The 25315-nt window shown below is 43.4% G+C and overlaps 1 protein-coding gene and 1 pseudogene across 2 annotated transcripts in view; one reads left to right on the top strand and one right to left on the bottom strand.

Moving 5' to 3' along the window:
- Positions 1 to 7405, top strand: part of cacna1c (calcium channel, voltage-dependent, L type, alpha 1C subunit) — a gene marked incomplete at both ends in the record, with an annotated part of 190169 nt that extends 182764 nt beyond the window's left edge. The window contains 10 exon segments of the mRNA XM_084483013.1: positions 1290 to 1657; positions 2372 to 2398; positions 3758 to 3886; positions 4085 to 4224; positions 4723 to 4820; positions 5348 to 5444; positions 5535 to 5643; positions 6244 to 6385; positions 7030 to 7368; positions 7370 to 7405. Of these exon segments, the coding sequence (XP_084339139.1) occupies positions 1290 to 1657; positions 2372 to 2398; positions 3758 to 3886; positions 4085 to 4224; positions 4723 to 4820; positions 5348 to 5444; positions 5535 to 5643; positions 6244 to 6385; positions 7030 to 7368; positions 7370 to 7405 (1485 nt within the window).
- A 12674-nt stretch (positions 7406 to 20079) lies between these two features.
- On the bottom strand, positions 20080 to 21620 carry LOC311363337 (annotated as a pseudogene). Its single transcript, XR_014684209.1, has 3 exons — positions 21508 to 21620; positions 20881 to 21150; positions 20080 to 20736 (listed from the first exon to the last, which is right to left on the bottom strand). The product of XR_014684209.1 is annotated as an uncharacterized misc_RNA (transcript).
- Positions 21621 to 25315: the final 3695 nt, after the last annotated feature.

Raw genomic sequence — 25315 nt, 5'->3', positions numbered from 1 at the left:
TTTGATTGTTTGTTGTGTTTGATGTTTGATTTGAGCGGGACCGACTTAGTGGCTGTTGGGGACCAAAGTTCAAACTGCTCAAGTAAAATGAAGTCGATTGGCAAAACAACATGGCCGCCATAGGTTAAAAATCGCCAAAAATCGTCAAAATTTAACTTAACGCCAAAAGGCAGGGTTAACTTAAACCCAATCGTCATCAAACTTGGGATAGTCCAAGGCACATGGGTCAAGATGAAACTGTCCAAATTGTATCTAAACCGGCCTAAAGGTGGCGCTGTAGCAACAGTCCAAAGATGCAAATTTTGAACAAGCATATCTCGTAAACGTTTTAACTTACAGACATGAAACTTTGTTCACACATGCATATCCTCATGCTGAACAAATATGCCTCAAGAACCTATGACTCACAGTCTTAATTGTCAACTCTTTATGGTCTGCGTCACGGTCTTAATGGTTAGGGTTAGGGTTAGGGTTAGGTTAGGGTTAGGTTTAGTCTGTCAGGACTATCAGGGTCTTCATGATCTGCGTCAGGGTTTTATTGGTCTATCAGCCATGGTCTGCGTCAAGGTTTTAATGGCCTGTCAGAGTCTTGATGGTTTATTGGTCGGCATTAGGCTTGGCACCGTAAAATGCTGCTCGCAGCTTTAATTTATATTGCTGTTGAAAAGGATTTCTATTTATGTGGGCTTATGAGCTGATTGGGCCTAGATTGGCGAGCTTCTCTCATTGAATCAGACCCACCATATTGCCTCCTAACGCATGGCGGTAATCTGTTCATTTGGGTCGTTGGCCTTAAGAGAGAGTCCTGTACATCAGATGTGTTCTCTTCTTTCTATTCCTACTGACCGCCGTCTCGTACCCTGTGAGCCCTCCGCTGACCGGCCTCTGCTTCTCACGCCACATTTCCATCTCGCCTGGAAAAAACGCAATTGCATAAGATAAACCATAAGTTACTTTTCTGTTTGTATCATTTAACGGGCAAATTGTTCCCCCAATAAACATTACTGCTCCTCCTCCCCTCTTATCTCCTCCTCCTGCCCCTCTCCTCCTCCTTCTCCTCCTCCTCCCACCTCCTCCTCCTCCCCTCATCCACCTCCTCCTATTCCACCTCCACCTCCTCTTCCTCTTTCTCTTCCTCCCCCTCCTCCTCCCCCATTCTTCCCCCTCCTCCTCCTCCACCTCCTCCTCCCCCTCCTCCTCCACCTCCTCCCCCTCCACCTCCTCCACCTCCTCCTCCTCCTCCTCCACCTCCTCCTCCTCCTCCTCCTCCTCCTCCTCCTCCTCCGCAGCGGTCGGGCGGCCTGTTCGGTAACCACGTCAACTACTACGGCCAGAGCGACGGCCGCGCCTCCTTCCCGCCGTCCTTCGCCACCCAGCGGCCGCTGCACATCAGCCAGAAGGGCTCGCCCTGCGAGGCCGAGAGCCCGTCCCACGAGAAGCTCATGGACTCCACCACCTTCACGCCCTCCTCCTACTCGTCGTCGGGCTCCAACGCCAACATCAACAACGCCAACAACACGGCCATGGGCGGCGTGGTGGTGGCGGTGGCCGGCCTGCCTGGCCCGTCGGCGGGGGGCGACCCGGACGGGCCGGGGGACGAGCAGCCCCTCACCCCCATCCTGCTGCCCCGGTCGTCCTGGTGCTTCCCCCCCAAGAGGTGAGCGCACCGCCCCCCCCCTCCCCCCCGGGCTGACCGGGCCGCGTCTGGGAGGGGGTCTGTCGTTTGTGGGCATCAGACCGGGTTATCTTAGTATCTTATCCTCGCTGTCTTTGTTGTGTACGGGGAATGTTTCACTTTCTTTTGACAAATGTACTTATTGGAAGTCGCTAATGAATAACAGCGTCTGCTAAATGCCCTAAACCTTCGTGGTCATGAAGAGTTCCTTTTAGTTTTGTGGGGATTTCCTTTAATTGCAAGAGAAAATATTAACGTTTGGGTTTTTCCTGAGTTCCTGAAATAGACGGATCAATACGTTTGTCCGATCGATCCGGTACGTTTTTCCCTCCACAAATGTCCTTGCAGGAAGCCTCTACATTCCCTCTGAATCGTGTCAACCTTTAGAATTGATGAGATGACTCCGATCACACCTTAGTAATGTGGCTGAAGCCTTCTCTGTCCTTGTGAAGTGGGGCTGGGGATAACGACGGAGGGGAGCACGGAGCAGGAGTTGTGCTGAGGGCACCGAGCGAGGGGAATGTTGAACAGAGACATAGCATTAGGAAGGAGGGGGCTCCGTATACATCAGAGGTTTTCCCACCGATCGATAAGGTTGAGTGTAGTTTCAGGAAAGAATGAAATAGATCCTCTATCCAACTATTCATTTTTTCTGTTTCTTTTATTCCATTTATTTTTTATTATGGTGGCGAGCAGGACGTGTTTTTATGACAACCTCATGCGGTATGTTGCTTGGAAACAAAGTGTGTGTGTGTGTATGTGTGTGTGTGTGTGCGCGTGTGTGATAGCCTTTAAATGTAGAAATGTGTATTGAGTTGTCCTACTCACATGATACACCCCTATCAAGGTTTAAAAGGTGTATTATTGTGATATGATGTTGAACAACATCCCTGTAGGACTATAACCACAACACTGTTCATGGTGCTGCTTTAGTTTGCTACGGCTAATGCTGATATATTGAACTGGTAGCACGTAGCACCAGCTATCAATGGCTGCCGCCGCCGTTAGCCTCCGCTCCGCTGCTGTAGGGCATGCTCCGTAATACCATGAATGCTTTGTACTTTAACTCACCTGGGAAATAGTGAACAGCATCAAAACTTTATAACAGCATCTGAAAGCTCATTTTATACTCGCACTTTGCTTCATCCTGCCGTATTTGGGAGAAAACTACTTTGTTACTATTATTTGATCTTCCTTCACGCGGCACTCGTTGCTTTCATATGCAAGCGTTTACAAGGATATTGATGAATCAACATTTGAATCAACATTCCTAATACAATTTCATATGAAGAATTTTTTTATTTTGCGATGCCTATTATTCTCAAGGATTTTTCAGAGTTGTAATCATGGGATGTTGAAGGAAGTTATTTTATAACGTTTTTGTGTAGTGAAGGTTCCAGGGGTTAAATGTGTCTTTCTCAAAGGCCTCTGGAGTATGAAACAGCCTTGACGAGAGGAGTCGATATGTCCATCAATTCAACGACTGGAGACACTGGAAGAGTTAGGCTCAGAGATAAGATAACCAACTCTTAAAGAATAAAAGATTAAAAAAATTAAGGAATCTGTGATACAAGTTTAAATAAGTTTAAATCATGGATGTGTCAGAAAATCCCTCTTCCAACGTCTTTGGCAGTTGGAGATCTGCTCTCCGGTCAACTGTTTTCTTATACTCATCAAAGCATCACTGTTAAGGCTTTGCACCAGCAACCCTTATGCTTTTAAGAGGCTTTTATCATCCTCAGCTTCTTCTCTCTACTGTAATTCTTCTCTACTGTTATCCTACTCTACTGTTCCTTCCTTTGAGCCATCTCTTCTGCCAATATGACAACATTATTCATTGGCTAATTATTCCCTCTCGTCTGTCTCTGTCCATGTCCGTCTGTCTCTCTGCACGTCTGTCCGTATGTCCCCCCCCCCCGTGTTCCATCTGGCGTGCTCCCGAACAAACGCCTTCCGTCCGTCCGTCCGCCCCGTTCGTTGCGCGTCCGTCCGTCTGTTTGTCCGTCTGTTGGTCGCGCGTCCGTCCGTCTGTGGTGTGTTTCGTTTCGTCGGTGATGTCCTTGTTGTCCCCGCGGCCCGCAGCTCGGACTCCAGCGACAGCCGGCTGCCCATCATCCAGCGGGGGGAGGGCTCCACCGAGGAGACGTACGACGAGAGCTACGGGGACGACCCCGACTACCACGACGACGCCCACTCGCGCTCCTGTGACATGTGAGGCCTCGCACGGCCCCCTCTCTCTAGGGCTCCTCGGTCGCATGGGTAAACAAAAGACAGCTCGTTGGGACTTGGCTAACGTCAACGCGTGTGTGCGTGTGTGTGTGTGTGTGTGTGTGTGTGTGTGTGTGTGTGTGTGTGTGTGTGTGTGTGTGTGTGTGTGTGTGTGTGTGTGTTTTTTTGTGTGTGCGCTAGGTTGGTGTACCACGATGATAAGTGCAAGCAGTTGTCGCCAATGGAGGGGAGCGAGGAGGTGCCAGAGAGGAGAGGAGGTGGAGGAGGAGGAGGTGTGTGTCTGTCCCCCAGGAGAGCCTTCCTCTGTCCAACTACCCTGGGTGAGGAGACGCACACACACACACACACACACACACACACACAGCAATACACACGTCAGTGGTTATATTTAGTCAAATCCAATTCTATCCGGGGTACTTCCGACTGAGACACATGATTCGTCGACGAGACCTTTAGAACACGATCCAATGAGCCAATGACCGCACACTTAGCCTTGTTTAAATTGAACATGCCTCATCTTAATCGTATTTGATTACACAAGTGAACACTGCATCAATTAATATGCACGTCAAATTCACATAAAAAAGTAGTGAAATCCATCCATGGATAAAAAAACATTTCGGTAAGTATCTTTGTTACAACAAGATCAAGCAGGCGATACGTTTTGGGGATTATATCCGTGGTATTTACTCAGTTTGGGGAATCCCAGGATGTGTAGAAGGCATTAGCCCAGGTAGGCTCAGCGACAGCGCCTGAGAGTGGCTCTGTCGCCGGGTGATCACTTACGTCCGTCCGTCCGTCCTGTGGCTCTCATGAAGGACGGAGGTCGTCCTTCCATCTGGAGTGTCTGAGGAGACAACCGAGGACAGACGTGTCCCAGAAGACAGCCCTCCCTCTGCACCTGGTCCACCACCAGGTACACACACGCACGCACGCATGCACGCACGCACACACGCACGCTCACACGTATGCACGCACACACGTACGCACACACGCACACATACGTGCAATGACGCACGCATGCACACACGCACGCACGCACATACACACACATGCACACACACACATAGATGTACACACACACACACACACACATCATGCACATAGATGCTATGCAAACATGCTCCCATCATACACACATGCACACACACACACGCACACACACACACACACACACACATGCACACACACACACACACGCACACACACACACACACACACATATACACTCCAGACATCATGCTGCGCATACACAGGCACAGAGCAGACCCACACGCACATTGGCACACACACACCAACCACCACCAACACAACGGTGGTGGTTGGTGGTGGCGGTGTGTGGTTGCTTACGGAAAAGCGGTATAACACTTTCTGTCTCCCCCCCTCCTCCCGCCCTTCCCTCCTCTCCCTCTCCCTCCTCTCCCTCCCCTCCCGCTGGTCCAGGCGCTGGCGGTGGCGGGGTTGAGTCCGCTCCTCAGAAGGAGTCACTCCCCCACGCTCTTCAGTCGACTCTGCTCCACGCCGCCCGCCAGCCCCACAGGTGAGCACTCAGACTGAACGCAAACCGTTGTTCCGTCGCGACGCGGTCGGACTCACACACACCGTAACTCGCTGCTCTGTCGCCCTCCAGCCCACGGCGGACACGCGTCGTACCAGCAGGTGCCCTCCCTGAAGCTAGAGGGCGCCGCCTCTCATGAGAAGCTCAACAGCAGCCTCCCGTCGGTCAACTGTGGACCTTGGTGAGCACTTCAATTTATTTTATTTTATTTTTTTGTGCGATTGGTCAGAAAATGTTCTGACCAATTCAATGGATTTATGTTGTTTTATTTTTGCCATTGGAATTCGGATTTCCTGTCTCCATGGTCTTAACTAGTGGATGGTTTCAGTGATCAAACTGAAACCACATTGAGTATAAGTATACTGCAAAGTTTGTCTGCAAAGATCTCCTTTGGGCTCGGCTGGCCGAATAAAATTTCCCTTCTTTGAAGAATGCTTCCCGTTTTACCCTGCAACATGCACTTGTTCATCTTCTGTGAATACACACATCCCATCTTATGTGAATGACAAATGTACTGCATTTTTATAGTTATCTTTTAACCTGTGGCCTCTCAAAAGTACTGCAATTAGTGCGTCACATTCACCTATTCATTCACAGATTCATACACAGCTGGTCGGGAGCAGTTAGAGTTAGGGACCTGGCCCAGAGACACTGGGATACTGGGCCGGGGATCGAACCAGCAACCCACTGGTTGCCAGGCGACTGGCTCCATCTCCTTAGCTTCTGCCACCTCTTATATAAGGTCCATATTGACATGTGATTGGATTTGATGTCCTCACAGGTACAGTGACAGCAACGGGAACACCCGGGTGGGCTCGTCCAATCAGAGAGCGTCGCGGCCGGTGTCGCTCACGGTCCCCTCGCTACTCAACCAGGACGCCAGCTCGCTCATTCACGGCAGTGCGGGCAGTCTGGTGGAGGCGGTGAGCAAACGCCCTCTGTTCTGATCACAATGTTCCAGAAAATAGGATTTATGTAAAAAATAGGATTTTATGTTCTAACCCATGACCAACGGAGAGCCCCAGTAACCATTAACAACTCTGTGATTAACAGCTGCTCTTGTTGTCAGATGAAAGGGAATTATCCAGGATGCACTGTGAAGGTCATGGATGAAGAATCGTGGATAATCACTGTAATGTTGCAATGCAACTTTCTCTTCCTTCCTTCTGAAACACATTGTTCTTTCTTTCTTTCTTCACCTCCGTCTCTTGCTTCCTTCCTTTTCCTTCCTTCCTTCCCACCTCCTCCCATCTCTCGCCTCCACCCCCCTCTCCCTCCTCCTCTTTGCTTTCCTCCATCATCCCCTCCTCCACCACCACCTCTTCATCCTACTCCTCCTCCTCCTCCTCCACCTGCTCCTCCTCCTCCCCCTCCTCCCCCACCTCCTCCACCTCCTCCTGCTCCTCCTTCTTTTCCTCCCCCTCCTCCTCTACCTCCCCCACCTCCTCCTCCTTCTCCCTCCCCCCCCCTCCTGCTCCTCCTCCTCCTCCCCCTCCTCCTCCTCCTCCTCCCCCCCCCCTCCTCCCCCCCCCTCCTGCTCCTCCTCCTCCTCCTCCTCCTCCACCAGGTGCTGATCTCTGAAGGGCTGGGCCGCTTCGCCCAGGACCCGGCCTTCATCGAGGTGACCAAGGCTGAGCTGGCGGACGCCTGCGACATGACCATCGAGGAGATGGAGCACGCCGCCGACAACATCCTCAACGGCAACCCCGCCCCCGGCCACGCCCAGCCCGGCGCCGCCAACGGCAACCTGCTGCCGTACCACGCCGCCCCGCCCCCCACGCACCAGGAGCCCCGGGGGGGCGGCGGGGGAGGGGCGGCCCACGGACCCTCCTCGGCGGAGGAGCGCGAGGAGCTGCTGGGCGGAGGCAGGGAAGAGGAGGAGGAGGAGGAGGAGGAGGAGGAGAGCCGAGGAGGAGGAGGAGGAGGAGGAGGAGGAGGGGTGAGGCACCGGAGGAACAGCGAACTCCTGGACGACGAGGATATGGAGTGCGTGACGAGTTTGTAAAACGGGGAACGAGGAGGATCCGTTTGTTTCGGGCGACTCGTCGCCACGACGACGACTGCGGCGACGGGGTGGGGGGGGGTACTGGCGGCGGTCCCACGCTGGGTGTAGCGGCGGCGGCGGCGGCCGCGGCTGGTTCTCTCTGATCCCCACTCGTCCGGTCACACACACACACACACATACACACAGACACACACACACACACACACACACACACACACACACACACACACACACACACACACACGGGTCTGTCTGCCTCTCTTCTACGACGCCGGCGGTCAGGGACGCACATTTTAACACGCGACCCGACGACGATTTGATTCATTTAGTTCTCCTGTGTTTGTGTTTGAGGGCGTCTCCTGCGTAGTGCAATATACCACACTATATACCACACTATACTATACCGTACGTATGTGTGTATGTGTTTGCGTACGATACCTGTCGGTTGGTGCGTGCGTGCGCGTGTGCTTGTGTGTCTGTGTGTATCTGTGCGTGCGTGTGCGTGTGCGAGTGTGTGTGTGTGTGTGTGTTCATCACACGTGTCTGAGTGTGTCTCTAAGTGCCTCACAGTTCTATTAAATCCTCAAGTTGTGAAAAAAATAAATAAAAACCTGCAGGAAAGACGAGCAAAAAGACGAACGTGACGACAACAGTCGGTGCAAAACGTGCGCCGGCACCAGGGCGGGTCCGTTTGTCACCGCCGCCACCGGCGCTCCAGTCCGCACTCTACTGCGCTTTGGTTTGAAACGCTCATTGTCGACCGTGTGTGTGTGTGTGTGTGTGTGGGGGGGGGGGTTATCGCACCACCTGGCAGACAGGGGAGAGGGGGGCTGGGGGGGGGGGGGTGGGGGGGTCTCATGGACAGAAGACCACCGTCGAGCTTTAAGCAGTTCAAATGTCTCTTACACGCACACACACGCTCAGTCACACACACACACACACACCATGGCGAGGACAGAGGTCCACTGCGCTGTACAGAGGGACAAACGGGACCCTTTCGGAAGCTCCTCCTCCTCCCGTCCTCCTCCTCCTCCAACGCTGGGAACGCCGGGAACGCCGCCCAGCCACAGGCCGACCAATCGGAGCGCAGGCGCCGGGGAGAGCTGCTTTGGTCGCCGGCAGCTGAGTGGCTGCTGAACGCGGCCGTCAGGGGGCGGGGATGACTCTGATTCGCTGAGCGACGCGGCGCCGGCGAGAGACTGAGGCGATGGACCCCGCCTGCCCGCCGCAGAGCCACGCCCACAGGGGGCGGAGCCGGCTCGAGCAGAGACGCCAGCCCACTGTCTGCCTCATACCTATGCTCCCTTGCTCCGTCTCCTCCGTCCTTCCTCCCTCCTCCTCCCTTGGTCTCTCGCCGGGAGGTCTTTTGTTTTATTTGTGTTGAGCAGCGGAACAGAAGGCGGAGGATCCAAGTGGGACAGACGGAAAAGGGAAAAAGACTTGACACGTCTGTCAATCAAACTCACTTCCTGTTCTGAGACCCGCCCCTCCTTCTAGCCAGGAATCCTATTGGATAACGACACTCTCTACAGACCACGCCCACTAAGTATTAAATGGTTCTGTCCTGTGCAAGACTGGCTAGCCACGGCTGTTTTTATTTTCTATTCATGATGTTATGGGTTTAATTTATCCTAGATTTGTTTGCACAATTGCTGGTCGTTACAATGTATTTTTGCTTGGTTTAATTTAGGAGAATTCTAATAAGTTTTAAGTATTGAAACCTGTGCAAACAGGACAAAGTATTTGGGTGCGTGTGTGTATACGATATGTGTGTGTGCGAGGGTGCGTGCTTGCGTGTCGGCGTTTCAGTACAGAATGTGTGTGAGATAACGTGTGTAACTAAAAGGGGGTATCTCTCTCTATCAGTATGCACCTTTGACAGATTGTATCTATTTATTTATTTATTTTCCCAGAAGAGAAAAAAAGTGTGTGAAGAGAAATATAAGTGTGTGTGTGTGTGTGTGTGTGTGTGTGTGTGTGTGTGAGACGATTAATTGTATGTAAGTACGTGTGCGCGAAAACTTGGTGAATATTGTACTCTACAGAGCAGATTTTAAGCCTAGACAGTAAAGTTAAGGTAGCATTATAAGTATGGTGTTGTATGTGTGGTTGTGTGAGTGTGTGCGACTACACACTTGAACACTGGGTCAGGACAGGCATGCTTCCAAAGCTTTTGGTATATTTAGCGTCATGGGGTTCTGTTATGTTGGTTTGTTCTTATTTTGTCGTTTTTTCTTTTATTTTTTTATTTATATTTTCTTTAGCTTTCTAGCCAAGCTGGCGAGTCGAGATCTACCAACACCTCAAAAGCAAAGTATTGAGTTTTGTTTGTTTTGAAAGTAGAGCTGGACGTGCCGTCTGGGAGGGGTTAAAGCTTTATGATGCATGGTTAACGCTGGAGGAAATGCCCACATCTACGTACACCACAATTGACATGTTTTGCGTGTGCTGTCGAAACAACGTGATTTCTATTTTGCTTCAAGTATATGGGGGCCTTTAGAGTTTTAACACATGCTTTTATCCCACTTTCACCACGTTAGAAACATTAAGAAGTAACAAACAGTAGACATTACACACTTGTACCGGTTGGGGATGTTTGTCCACATCATTTAATATAAGGAGACTGTAGCCATCAGGATTTCCAGAAGATAAGTAGTTTGACACAGCCCTTCAAATAGGCCTGTATACAGAATTTAAGTATCAACCAGATGTGACCGAGTGAATAAACCACAAACCACATTGAAAGTATGATTGTGTCTGAGTGTGGAACGTGAAAGTCTGGACACCACAAGTCTTGATTATGGATTAACGGATTATGAAGGACCTTCATCACTGGAGGCAGACGTTGTACTGTACAGGCTCCCCGAGAATAAATCCACTGGACAATACATAACCATGTCTTTACCAACAGAATATCAGGATCAAGAGTCTACGGCATAAAAGAGTAAATATATATCCTATTGACTGTGACGAATCAGGTTTTCTTCTAACTACACTACACATGGGCCTCGTCCCCCTAGCGGTCACCTTTGTTCCATCTTGGCTCTCTTGGTGCTAGCTGTGTGCGGGAACTGAACACAATATTTAGCATTCAGTTCCCTCACCCAGCTAGCCTTAGGAACCAAGATGGCTGCTATGTGGAAATAGTCCAAAAATCGTACGAGAATATGAATAACACATGACAACACTATTTATTTTAGTTTATTTTTAATTTGTTTGCTTTAATACAGTATTCTATATTATTATTATTACAGTTGTTGTTATCCTTACTATTTACTTTTGGCAGGGATGGGTATGAACGCACACACTGCCATATTGAACGTTCTGTGTCCGTGACAGACATTTGATAAAATTATGCAATTATCTCGGACAATTCTAGTCATTCAGTTACTCTGCCTAACAGTTGTACTGCAAGAGTAAACGTCTTGGTTGTTAAATAAACACATTCACATTGCAAATGCGTTTATTAATATGGATTTTTATTTCAAACCAATCTCACCTTGTCATTACCGTTATCATTTCCTCGTGTTGTGCCGTCTCGAGATGCTAACGCAGGCTAACATGTGGCTAGTGCTAGGCTACATATTATTTTCAGTTACTATTTCTTACCAAAAAACAACAAGCAGCTGGATTTTTTTTCCCCACCGTTTTTCTCAGTTTTAAAGTCTAATCAAATTGAGCCATTGGTTTTCATAGCGTGTCAGTTCAATGTTCTCTAAGTGCAGAGCTACACCACTGATCGGCCATTTTGAGGAAGAACGTTTCCATGTCTTGTTGCTAAACACTGCACATTATCCCATTTATTCCTGCTTACTGAGTTGTCTTTGTTTCAAACTACTTATGCATTAATTTTGCTATGACTACTGACTATGATTTCTCAAATCATAGTCAGTAGTCACACTTTTTTGCCAGTAAAAAAACTTGATGGATTAATGTAATTCCATGGAAGAGAGTAAATAGAGGAGATCTTAATTATAAAGTTAACTTTATCCCTTATTGAATGAATATAAATTTTACATTTAAAGATAGATGTTGAAGTGTGACCCAGGCTGTTACATTAAAACATTAAAAAAATATAAGTACTGCTTAACTTGCATTCACCAATACCGCACAGAAACAGTGGGAAATAACATTGCATCACCTTAGTTAAACATTGATGTAGTAGGTCCTACATTCAGTTTTCAAAGGAAAATTACAAATAATCCACAAATCTTCCATTTGGAAGTGTTATTTGTTGCGCATCTACCTTACATAAGCTACACATTACTACACATATCTAGCTTTGAAGCCTAGAAACAGGTGTCATTGTCTTGTCGGGGCCACTGGCCTTGAGAAGTCTCGGGTAGGCTTATAGGTGTTATAGGTTTTAATGGAATAAGGCTTGTACATTCGGACCTCACACAGCAGTTTGGAGAGAATAGGAGCATTGGAATGTGAGTTAGTGGGAAGTAGTGTTTTTTCATTGTTTAGTAATTAATCATAAAAAAAGATTTGTCATTATGGGGAGACGTTTTGTTTGAAACTGCTACACTGATTCTCATGCGAGACAAGGCAAAACAACGTTTTCTTTAGCCACGGTTATGGTATATTTATGTTGATTTAGGATTTTACAGTACTACAACTCTCTTGAGTCCTTTCAATATGGCGGAGTATCACTGTCATAACTCCCATGATGCATTCTGTTGTACAAGCCCTCTACAGAGGAGAAGGGCTGGGGGATATGAAGTAGCTTAAGTCTGTCTACATCACACATCACATCACAAGATATGCAATAATTGTGACTGTTTACCAGGTTTTTAGAAGTTATTCAATGATGAGTCATCACAAAGAATGACAACATGTTGATTAGTTGATTGATTGATTGATATTTATATTTTTCCGGTTATATTTTAAATCTCTTGCTATTTTTCCTCACCCCACTTTGTTTAGATTTAATTGTGTTTTTGTGCATGCGTTGGTGCATAAGCGATGGCCTGTAGTCAAACAATTACATGGGAACCATGAGGTCCAATAAAACGGCAGTTCCTATTTAATTAGACTCACAACATTGATGGCTGGAACTTTTCCACTCTAGGTGTCAATGACATTGTTGAGTTAACTAGCAGTAGGTCAATCTATTAACCAGCAAAAATGTGTATTATTTAACAGGTTTTATCAAGGGTATAGTCCAGCTGTTAATAAATGGAATTCTTTGGGATAGAGTATATTTTTGGTGTAGAGACTCTGAGAGACAACTCTATATGCTAAACTGTATTTGTAGTTCCCCAGATTCTAATTTTGCATATCTTGTGTTTATGGTTATATCAAAGTATGTTCAGTGAAAGGACTCTCATGAACCCTTTTGTATCTAAGATCTGTCATGTTCCCCGACTGACTACTGATTGACGAGACAGCAACCAAAAAATGATGACTCCCATAGTAGTGTGAGCAGGAAGAAACATAAAGAAAAAACAACAATTAAGAATCTCTCCCACACAGCCATGCATATCCACATATGTTCAGGAATCCTCAAGTGTTGAATTTGAGGATGGAAGTGGAATTGTTGTCTAGAAACTGAGCCTGTGTCACTGTAAAGAACTTTAGGTTAAGTACAAGTCTGTTTTTGAGTTCCCTAATTCATTCATTGGTTTTGTGTCAGGCCTTTAAGGATGTTTTTGAGATGGCTAATGAGTCTATTTTACTGCATGAATTTTCCTTCCAGGAATATAAGGTTCAGATTTGTGAAAAATAGGCTATATGTTGAGCCCACCACTAGCAAATTAATGTTATTTTGATATAGCCTATATAGAGAGGAATAGCCTAGTAGAAAATCTAAAATTAACCTGAATATATATTTGATTGAAAGATATCCAGAGGAGATTTAAAGGAGGAATATTTCAACAGTTTGAGGCAGACCTACTTGACCTCGAATAGATTGAAAACCGTGTCTTCATGTCATTTGAAACCATAACCACTGAAATGGATTAAAAAAAAATTACCTTTTCATAGTTTATCTGTAGTACCAGCTAAATTGGAAATTGTCATTCTTGGCATTAGATTAATCTTTTTATATGATTACTTATTTGCTAGTTACTCACTTACTTACTGGTAGCCTAGAATTCGCCAAAATTTACTCAAGACAGGACCAAATAGCTCACGTGGAAAAGATCAGATCTATAGGCCTACGTGCTAGAGTTAATGTTGTTTCTTTACTTCTGTGATCCGATCCGATCTGGTAGATCAGACGACTAGAGCCAGATATGTGGTCGTTTTTTAAAAGAAATTCCCTGGCTGTTTTTCGTTTGCTTACTTAAGAAGTCATCTATATGTAGTGCCTGCAACAAGCGAGAGAATAGAAGTGGCCTGGGTAAAATTTGTTTAATTTGATTTTAACATTAATTTCAAATTTTTGTATCAGATGCCGTTATCTCATATGAAATATATTATGAATATAAATTACATTTTATTTATAGTATGTAAGCCCTATAGGCCTACAGAGGGCATACTGAATTAGATCATGTTCATATATGACACATTAACAGAACAGAAACAGCATAAAAATAACGTACTGGCTCTTAAGAAAATCAATGGCGGTACTCATGAAGTGAGTAGTGAGTAAGATGGAAAGTAAAGTGGTCAGATGAAAACATAATTACACGTTTCCTTCATCACAAGATTCTGTCAACAAGTATCACCTAAAAGATACGGGGGGGGGGGTATGTGTGAGTGTGTGGTGTGGAGGTGTAAAAATTTACCTCCAGATACATTTATGAGTATAATCAAGATTACAATTGATCAGCTGAAGAGAATCCAGACTAGTGCCAGACTCAAGAGCTGGTTGCTCGCCAGCTGAGTACAGGGATTTTCACCTCCTTATCTTATCTAGGAGCCTGGCACTAAACAGCGACACACAACCAGAGGGTGGCTGATCTTGTCCACAACATCCACATTTACAAACCAGCTGCTGTCGCTGCCTGTCTAAATGTAACCTTCCCGTCAAACGTGTGTATCTGATTAAAAAAAAGGATGGATATTAATGAATGAATGGTGTGTATGCGTGTGTTAGTGTGTTTGTGTGTGTGTTCGGGAATAAGAGAAGCAGGATGAATGGCTGAGTGTATGATGAATGTAAAGACCAACCTCGTGGTGGTGGTTCATAACACAGGTAGCTGGGCTGATGTCATGACGGCGATCATAGCTGCGTCTCCGGACGAGTAGAGTATAGTGTGAGAAGTGGTGGGCTCCATGTTGTCTTTATTAACGGCTAAAATACCCCCGATTTTAATCATGCATTAAAGAGGTCTAGGGTGAGAGAAGAAATGGCACCGAAACACGCTATTCGTTCATCAGGAAATGCATCGTGAGCCTGTGTCCAACTCAGATGGTTACAATCCCTTGTAAGGCCTGGTTTGGTTTTGTGTGTTCCATCAGCATGAATCAGTTGTCTCCATATTGACTCGAGTTAAGTAAACATGCAACATGTTAGTAGGAGACATATTTTCTTTGTCAGAGAATAATTTGGTTTTTTTAGAGAGATATGTTCATAATATTCACAGAGAGACCAACAAAATATTTGTTGTTATATTAGTAGAGGCGCTACTGTTAAATATAGTACTTAATGACCGCCTTTTATGGTTAAAAAACAAGACGAACTAAAGAGTGTTATTGTGCTTATGGTAGCTTTGGAGGCAGGTGGCCATCTTGTAAGTTATTTTATTTAAGTGAATTGCCCCTCAGCCATTGGAGGGATTCTATTTCTATTATTTTGGAGGGATTTTGTTTTGATTCATTTGGGAGGATTCTATTGTGATTCCTTGGGATGTGTTCTGGGGTTGCTAAGCGACACTATTCCAAACTCTGGAAACTTCAGTGACAACATGACCTTTTCCTCTTCCTTTATCTTCTTGGAAAACACTTTCTTGTTCTGTTAATTTATTCATTTCATTTTTTAGATTCTAGAAAGGGAAATAATACAAATTGAATAAATCTGAATATTAATCAATCACCTTTTCTACTCGTATTTTCAATAAAAAGTTAAATGAAAAACCAAACAAAAAGTTGATTTGTAAATAGTCGATGTACAGTTTGTATCTGTAACTCGTCAGTCTGTCATTGGTGACAGAGTCTGTCTTGCTTATAACGCACGCTACCAGTAAATAAAAAAGGAAAAAGTATATTTAGACTGTATGGTCAATTGAAAGCAAATTTTAAATTAATCTCTGATGTATATTCCTGTAACATTGCATTTTTATCTGAGGAATGATGTTATTAAAACATTGCAAATAAATTACATTTCCTACAGCTGGGTTCTTTTTTTATGCTCACCTTCTTAATATTTTTTTCATATTGACAATCCAGTATGTTTTTTAGTCCTGCTTTGGCCTATCTGCAATCTGCAGCCTCACTACTAGACACACTCCTTTAATTTAATCAGCAATTATGTTCTCTCTAGTCTCATTAAATTGTTGATATCAACAATTACATTTTTATTAGTTCTAATGTTGATTGTAGATATCTACAATTGTTCTTACATTACGGATCATTAAAATCTGTTTGGTCAAATTTTAATTATTGATGTCTGCTTGTATCTCGTAGAAAATGTAATTTTATGTTTGTAAATCAGTTTGACTTGTCAAAATGTAATTTCTAAATGGGGAAATATGTTTTTAACATGTGGAAATAATTTGAAACATCTTAAATTAACAATTCCATTCGTGAAAACGAAATCCCTTTTTCTAGCCCTGCTTAAAAGCTCTTCCATTGCACATCTTACTACTGTATAAAAAAACTGTAAAAAGTATCAATAACATTTACTTGTCTCCTGTAAAGCCTGTAAGCAGACCGACCCGCCCTAAAGGGATTGTCATGTCGGTCAGCAAGGAAGATTTCTTATGATTGGTGAGTGAATCAGTGAGTAAAAACACTCTGAAGCAGGGGGGGCTGCTTCAGCCATCAGCCACACACTCTGAAGGGATTCGGTGGAGTGTTTCAGGTGTCACGATACATTCACCTAATGGTGTGTAGGCCTACCTTACATTCACGCTTGTTGCACACTACATGCGTCCGCCGACGGATCTCATTGACGCTCTAGTGAATCGCGCCCACATTTTGAACCAAGGCTTCATATGTCATCAAAGTGATACCTGCCTCGGTAAGCGCTCCACTCAACACTTCCTGGATTACTGGACACACGCTCCGAGGCATTGGCGCCCGTGCACGTCCCAACACTACCTGGACCCTCCGGATCTCTAACTCATAATGATCCCTTAATGGGAGCGTGGTAAACTTGGTTTTATATTGGACGTTGGATATTCAACACATTCGAAAAATCTATTGTGTAGGCAGGCCTTGTATTAACACATCAAAAAATCACAAATTCGTCCCTCGTAGCCAGTGCTAAATAGATTTTTCAAATGTGTTGAATATCCATGTCCAATATAAAACCAACTTTCGAGCAATCGCAGTTGGACCGGAGAGCGACGAGTCGCATACACCACGTCTATGGAGCCAGTATCCTGTCATAATTCAAACCTGAAAAAAAAAGTTTCAAAGGCTTGTAAGTCTGTGTTTGAAAACTCAACACCTTGTAAAAATGGTTTTGCAACACTGAAAAAATAGATTATAGCCTGAAAAAAAAAGTCAAACATCTGCAAACATGATTTTGTGTTCTATTTTATCTTCTTCATCATTTTCACCAACACATTTTCAAAGCTACAATTTTTTCACAAACACATTTTCAAAGTTTAAAAATTTTCACCAGCGCATTTGCAGAGTTTCAAATCTGACACTGTTCTAACAGTGTATTACTTTGTTTCCCGGTTTCGAAACCTTGTAAATGGGATTCTGCAAACAGGTGTTCATACATTGAGAAATACGTTTTGAAAGGTTGAATATTTATTTTTAAAAACTTGTAAACGTGTAAATTTACACCATTGCAATGTATTTTTTCAGAACTTACTTTTCAGCACTGACTTTTCAGAGATTTGACCACACGGGCGCAAGCTTGTGAGTCACGTGATTATTGACAGAGTTCTGTCGCTGTTTCGTTTTGAAACTCCTTTAGAGTCAAAGGTCTGAAAACGTGGTTCTGAAAAAAGGAAAAAAAAACGTTCCTGGGGGCGGGACCATCTTGCTCTAAACCTATTGGTTGCTCTCTGCTGAGGTACAGTCCAATCACATGCGCCGTTGACCGGGCTGTGGAGTAAGGTCTCGCTGCAGCCTGTAGGACATGGACATCCAACGTCCAAGTGCTACCGTCACTCACTCACGTCCAGTCGCAAAGCGTGGTTCACAGGCGTGGAAAGTTTCAATCTCTTCTTTCAATCTCTAACCCTAACCACTACTACCCTATCCCTAACCCTAACCACTACTAACCTATCCCTAACCCTAACCACTACTAACCTATCCCTAACCACTACTAACCTATCCCTAACCCTAACCACTACTACCCTATCCCTAACCCTAACCACTACTAACCTATCCCTAACCACTACTAACATATCCCTAACCCTAACCACTACTAACCTATCCCTAACCCTAACCACTACTAACCTATCCCTAACCCTAATGATTCTCTTGACAGAAAATGTTTGCCCCGTTTTTTTATTTTTATTTATTAGTTATGAGATAATATCCCTGTTCATTCTTCTCCATACCAAAATCTCATTCGTTAATATTTCTAACTCTAGTGGGAGGAGCGGATGTTTGAGGATCAAACATTTGTTTCTTCAGTTTCCATGGTGAATCATGTTATCAGCGACCCATTGACGATGGCTTGTACTCACACGCTAAACCTAGAGTGAACACACTCAGAGTTGATTGACCCAACGCTGCTCTACTGTTCTGATAACCCACAGTTGCTCATCTCAGAGTTGGCCAACTCAGTCGCAGGATTAAAGTCGCCCTGCTTCCTGAAATACCCCCCTGGTGTTAATACAGAACAACTGGTATGTAAACAAAGGGAATGTTAACAAAGTGGGTGAGCTTAGTGTATGAATACGTTAGATCATATAGACAAGATGTGTGCTAAATGTCACAATGAGGAAGACACTAAATGTCTTCCTCATACCCTGAAAAAGACATTTTGTGTTGAAACTTTTGTATTAAAAACTCACTCTTACCGTGGCTACAATTTGTTCAACTGCTTTTTACAATTATTTTTGCTCTTTGGTAGGCTGGCAGCTCTGGTGTGTGTTACTGGTGTGTGCCCCTTCCTTTATTGTAGTAAATATTATCTTTTTAACTCCATAATGCAATTGTATAAATTGTTCACTTGTTTTCAATAATTGTGTTTCTTCACTGACACTGGATGAAAGAGCATTCAAAGACTTTGATATAACTTGGTTTGTTATTATAACACATATTTAAAGGATATATTGATTTTATAAATGCAGTTTACATTTTGTGTTGTTTTTTTTCAGGTCATTTCCAGGGTTCTTTAGACGGGAAACTGTCAGAGCAAAAAAACGCCCTACAGCTTTATCCAAGCTTTCTCCAGCCATTGCTGTGAAATATATTAGTTTAGTTTTTCCTCATGTCTGGCCCCACGAATCGAACTCCTCGACAACAAGAGGAAGTGCAACTCCTTGAGGTGGGCATGGGAAAGAGAACACTTACTGTTATGGAAAATGCTTCGCATGATGAGGTAATCTACATTTCATGTGCAGTTGTTGATGGTTCATAGTTGTTTAATGGTGCCTTCTATTTGTCTCGTAATCGCGACTTGCAGCTCAGGTGTGACGTCACATCCGTCTCGTAAAACGAGTGACCCCGGGTTTTTCGTTCTATTTGACACACAACAAGACGAGTCGGAGCTCTGCTTTCTGCTCAAGAATCGGCATTGTTGTCATAGCAACATGGAGCGTCTCTAGCCAATTTCAGCGGCACAAGCTACAAAATAGGCGGTATTTAACACATAAGACTGTAACGACATGCCTATAGGTAACAGTATACAGTGCTATGTGTACGACTTCTTCATTTGGTTACAACAAAAACACAAGTGCTTAAAATAGTAGAAAACCACAATGTTTTTACATGTGATGCTCGGAGTAGCCATCTTTGTTACTGAACTCGGGGTCCTCTGACTTCAGACGAGTTGACGAGTCATTTTTACGTCTTCGGGGGCGTGCTATTTGCAACTTCCGGTTCGTAACTCGGAAATCCGACTCGCAGATCGAGTCGGGTGGACAAATAGAAGGCACCATAACTCTTTGATTCAGCACATCACTCATGTTCAACATGTTTACAGAAAGTTATCTGTAGCAGGTTCAAGGAGTGGGCGGAGACAGATTTGGCGTTTGGTCAGCCGGTTCGCTTTATTGCTCAAAAAGCGAACAACAAGTAAATCATATAATGAAAGAAATTGAACAGTAGGGTCCACAAATACGGTGGCCAGGCTCTCTGCGCTTTGGCCTCTGTCGCTCTGTCCACTCGAGCGTCTGCCGCTCTCTGTTTTCTCTTCCCCTACTGAAAGGCAAAGCAGACACATAAATACACACTTCCTGATTGGGTCTGATTGCGGACACCTGTCGGCAATCAGACCCAATCGCCCCAGCCGACCTGGTGCTCCATACTCCCCCTACCGGCCAGACTCCGCCCCCCTCCACATTATCATTCATCAGTGTTAGGCTCAGTGTTAGGCTCCCATCATTATCTTTATTGTTAATTGTCGTTGTGGACAGCCCTTCACATCACTCTTTATGTAAAACCTTTATTTAGATTACTTTTGGTCCCTTAAAAAGTGGGAGGAACATATACAAACTGTTGTAATTCCTACACCGTTCACCTGATTTGGATGTAAATACCCTCAAATTAAAGCTGAAAGTCTGCAGTTAAAGCACATCTTGTCTATTTCAAATCTATTGTGGTGGTGTATAGAGCCAAAAAGATTAGAATTGTGTCGATGTCCCAATAGTTATGGACCTGACTGTATCTGTAAAAAAAAAAAAAAAAGCTAGGTTGGCCGACCTGGTGGTTAATATATATATATATATATATATATATATATTTATATAACAAATAATATATATATATTTATGTAACAAATACGATCTTTGGACCCAGAACTATCTAATCAATGGGGTGTTAAGCGTGTGTAACAAATTCTAGCACCTGGATATAAAGGTCATAACCATTTGAAGCTGAATCAATTAAAGGGTTGATTGCCGACTGAAGTACTGCCAGATCTTCAGCAGGCAGAGGCGGTTGAAATTCCGGGACCTGAACTCCTCTGACAGAGGTCTCTGGGGTCATCAGGGAACCCTCCCCGTCCAGTTCTCCATTTTGCAGGTCCTAAATGATGACATTTTAGTGCAACACACATGTCACGTTACGCTTGGACCTCCAATAATATTTCAGGAATTATAGTAGTATGCTTGCTTCATGCTAGCCCTGAAGTACAGAATACAAAACACTTTAGCACAGCAATGAGGCTACCTCAAGATTTTCTCTGTCTGAGTGTTGAGGTGTCCCATCTGCCACAGCTGCTCTGGGGTGTGGTTTCTCTCCGTTCTGAGGGGATGGTGATTCCAGCCAGCTACAAAGACCTGTAGTGCTGCTCGAAGGCGAGGCAGAAAGACATAATGCATGCAGAAAAGGTGCATTATGTTTGCTATGTCCAAAACACCATCTTCCTCGAGCGTGTGAAGCACATCATAAAAGATGCAAGTCACAGCCATCCACACGTCTCGCCACATCCGTTCAATCCTGTAAAAGTACAGATGTCTGTCAGGCATGGGTATTGGCAAAACAACAAAGCTGATTTGTTTAATCAGGGCTGTACCATAGCATATCATATAGCTATGTAAATTAAACAACACTTATTAACCAGCCATTAACCATTACTCATCAAGATTAAATGTAGCCTATTTATAGTGGAATTGGGGATGTGCCGCGCAACAGAAACGCTTTCATTCTTTTCTCTTACAGCTGTCTGCACCGACCAGGGCTCAAAATGCTTTTTTTGTCTTACCGGAAAGGGTAGATGAAAACATTACACACACACACAGAAAGATCAAATGAAGATAAGCGTTACACAAGTTGACGTGAAGTATTTCACATGACCTTTGATTGTGTACACTCTTTCCTGAGATAAAGCTAGCTCGACCGGTTCCACGTCTCTCAAACATGAAGTGGGCAATGTCCACATTTTCAACGCCTTGATCTCCACGAACCATGTAACATAGGAAAAATATAAAGCACCATGAACATCTGCAGCAGTAACATATAGCAGTGATTCAGAAGTAATGTCAATAGGTTTCACAAAAAACATTGAAAGGGCATTAAGATTTTTCTCAAATACATTTTCTGGATATTAGGGATACAGCATTAAGGAAAACTTTCAAATTAAGAAATGAATAAGATGACATTTCTTATTTATAAAAAATAATAACCTTGATGGAACACCATATAACCGAGTGGCCTCAAGGAAAAAGGAGAATGCTGTATTGGCACGGTTGTTAGTTGCTGCATCCAAGTACAGGATCTGTGTAAATTAACATAGATTAATAACTGAAAAGGGTTATGTACACAGCAATTACAATCAAAAACAACATTTGACAGTTAAATGTTGGTTATGTACACAGCAATTACAATCAAAAACAACATTTGACAGTTAAATAGGAGAATAACAGATTATAGTCATAATTAAGGGACAGTCAAAGGTTTAGGTCTAATACAATAACAACAGTGTTAACCTTAATCATAATATTAATAAGGATTAACAGGTTCTGTAGGGTGCCTTAAAAAAAATTTGTATTTACCGGAAATTTTTTCTTATGAAATGTTATGAAATTGAAAAAAAGAAAAACATTATTTAAAAGGAGCATGACCATGGATGTATTCTCAGCAAAACTTGCAAAGTTTTAGTCACTACATCTCGGGCAACATGACCAATCTGTATGAACAGGTGAGACAGCACAGAGGACAGTCTGATAAATGCATCCAAGGGAAGGCACAGGCAAGTTTACATAATGGTAAGTGCCACACTGCTACTGTTTTTGCACTTTGGAGGAATGCATTTATTTTCAAGTTGACTAAACATTTTTATTTATTTTCCAAAAAAGTATGCTAGCAAGCTTTATTTTATATGTTTCCCCCCACACAATTCTATGTTTTCACTTGAAAAATACAAAAAACTTTTTAGTCTGTATTTTCCTTGAAAACCAAGCAAGTAGACTCATAATACTAGCCACTTATTATATAGCAAATCACAATATTGTCCATCATATTTGCACTATTTAACCAAATCCTGCAGCACTATTGCCACCTATTTAACAACTTTTTCTGGGGGAAACCGTGTGAAGCATAACTGAAATTAATAACTAATTGGATAATGTATGCATAAATTGTACTACCTTTCTGGAAAATACATCAACTCCACCAAATATTACCAGGTTGTACCTATGAATAAAAGTAATAAAATAAGAAAATGACCATGTTATACATTTAATTGTCATGCATGCCTTAATTATTTATTTACTGTTGTTTAGTACACATCCATATCGACTCATATCACGCCCAGGAAAATAGATAACCTGATTTAATTTAGCTTAAAAGTCATGAAGACAGAACCTAAACCATACCTGATGAGTTTATGGTTCGTGTCAATGTGCACCAATGCAAGGGGACCACGATGCATTGAGTCTGTAATCCTCTCCCATTGAACACGGCTACCCATTGCCATGAGCTGTCCCTTTACAATCCTGTACCCTGCATTGGGCATCTGTGTTTTAATAGTTCTGACCAGGTTATCGAGCTCTGCGTCAGTCATGGTGCTGTAGAATCCTCTCACGCTCAGCCCATCCTTCGAAAAATAGTACTTGGTGATACACCTAATAACTGAGCTATGCATGGTACAGAGAATTGTGAGTCTAACAAATGATGCAGCTGATCTTTCTGAATGATCATTCTGGGTTTTCCCCTCAAACCCACAGCTGTGTCAAAATGTGATTCAGTTGGACTGTTCTCAACTGCCGCATGGACCAGCTCCAACAAATTGTTTAACTGCTGCAAAATATCATTGTCTATGTGGATCTGATCAGCAAAAGATTGAAATAAAACAAATTTGTTGCAGCAGACAAACTCTAGGAAGTCCAAATCAAGAGGCTGCCTGGAAAGTGCTTGCTGGAGTCTTGAGTGTAGCCGTGCAAGTAACTCCTCCTGAAGGACGTCCTGGAAATAAAAGAGCAATTAGAAAGTAATTAGAAATGTGTACTCAAAGTCATAAAAACAAATAATAAAGCCTGAAAGTTCTACCCTTTCACACATGCAGCACAGATATTGTCCATGTGAAAAGTATTCATAAACTGGTGCATCTAAAAAAAATTTGAATCTCATGTCCATTCAAAAAGTGAAAATATCATATATTCTAGATTACAAAAAGTGAAAAACTAGGCCTTTCTTTTGTTAAGATGATGACTACATCTCATGGAATAAAAAATCCAGCATCTCAAAATATTAGAATACTACATAAAATAAGTCAAAAAGGATTAATAATACAGAAATGTCAACCTTTTTGAAAATGATGTGCATTCTATATTCATTTTACTGATGAAGATTGGATAGGCCTGTATAAAAGTTACTTTTTAAATTAAATTATAAATAAAATAAAAAGCTTTTCATTAATATTCAATTATTTTAATTGCACAATACAAGTATAATCTATTGTTGTCTATTGTCCACCTTGTAATGCCACTGTTTTGGGTATTTTCATGAATTATTTGTAAAAGAACAGACACTTCTGGTTTTAATGGGTTAGGCCTACATGTTGAAGCCCCGCTAGTTTTTAGTGTTTTCATGAAATAGGCTATCTGCCAAGATAGCATCCACGGCTATCGGTTGCCAGGGGCAACGTTGTCAGAGCGGCATAGAGACAGATGAGGAAATACGCAACATAGAGACGCAGGAGACATTACGAGATAGAAATAAAGAAATAAATGGAGAATAAGGCGAAGGAAAAGGGTCCTAGTGAAAATGCAGAGAACACACTCTCATCAACGAAAATCGGCCAAGATTATCCTGTCTGCCGTAGTGTTCCAAGATAGAATCTCATCAACTCCAAAAGAGAAGAACACTTGTACAGCCATTCAGTTTATGATGTTTATGATCTTTATTCATTAATTGTGCCGCGGCCGAACTGACGCGGATATTCTCTGATATTATGTAAGCATAAGCACCGCGGAAACCACTGCTGTCAAAAGACGCTGATCCATTTTCACTGTTGACGCGAGTTGCTCTAGTTCTACCTCCACGGCCCTGCAGCGTGCAATTATCAGACAAGATTGTCCAATAGTGTGTGGTGTTCCGTCTTGTGTTCGAATCTCATGTATTTGTATTTACGATCGGAGAGCAACAAATCGGCTGAGATTCTCGTGTGTGGTGTACATCCGACTCAAAAATCGTAGTGTGGGGCAGCCTTAAGGGAACCTGACAAACTGTAACCCACTGTTACATGTGTGCGGATTTTGCTCATGTGGAAGTCTCCCAATCCCCCATCCATATCGGTTTGGCTCAAGGACGTTATGTTCTTTATCAAATTAGAAAAAATTACCTCATCAGTGAAAGGCTGCTCCACTAAATTTACTAAAAAATGGAATTATTTTATAACTTACTTTAACTCTATATCAACCCTGCCCCAAGACTAATCCCATCCCCCCCCCCTTTTTTATTATTATTATTATTTTTTTTTAAATTATTATTATTAATTTTTCTTCTCTCTTCTCTCTCTTCTCTCATCTCACTTTCTTTTAACTACTTATTTTGTGTTACAACGTTGATATTTATATAATCTATGCTTATTTTCATTGTTAGAATTTGCAATGTATACTCATGATGAGACAACTGTTCCTTGTGGGTGTTTTTGTGTCTATAA

This window comes from Micromesistius poutassou (assembly GCF_964030765.1).
Source record: "Micromesistius poutassou genome assembly, chromosome: 18".
NCBI classification, from domain to species: domain Eukaryota; kingdom Metazoa; phylum Chordata; class Actinopteri; order Gadiformes; family Gadidae; genus Micromesistius; species Micromesistius poutassou.
The sequence above is the reverse complement of the archived record's forward strand: the minus strand, read 5'-3'. Positions and strand labels throughout refer to the sequence as shown.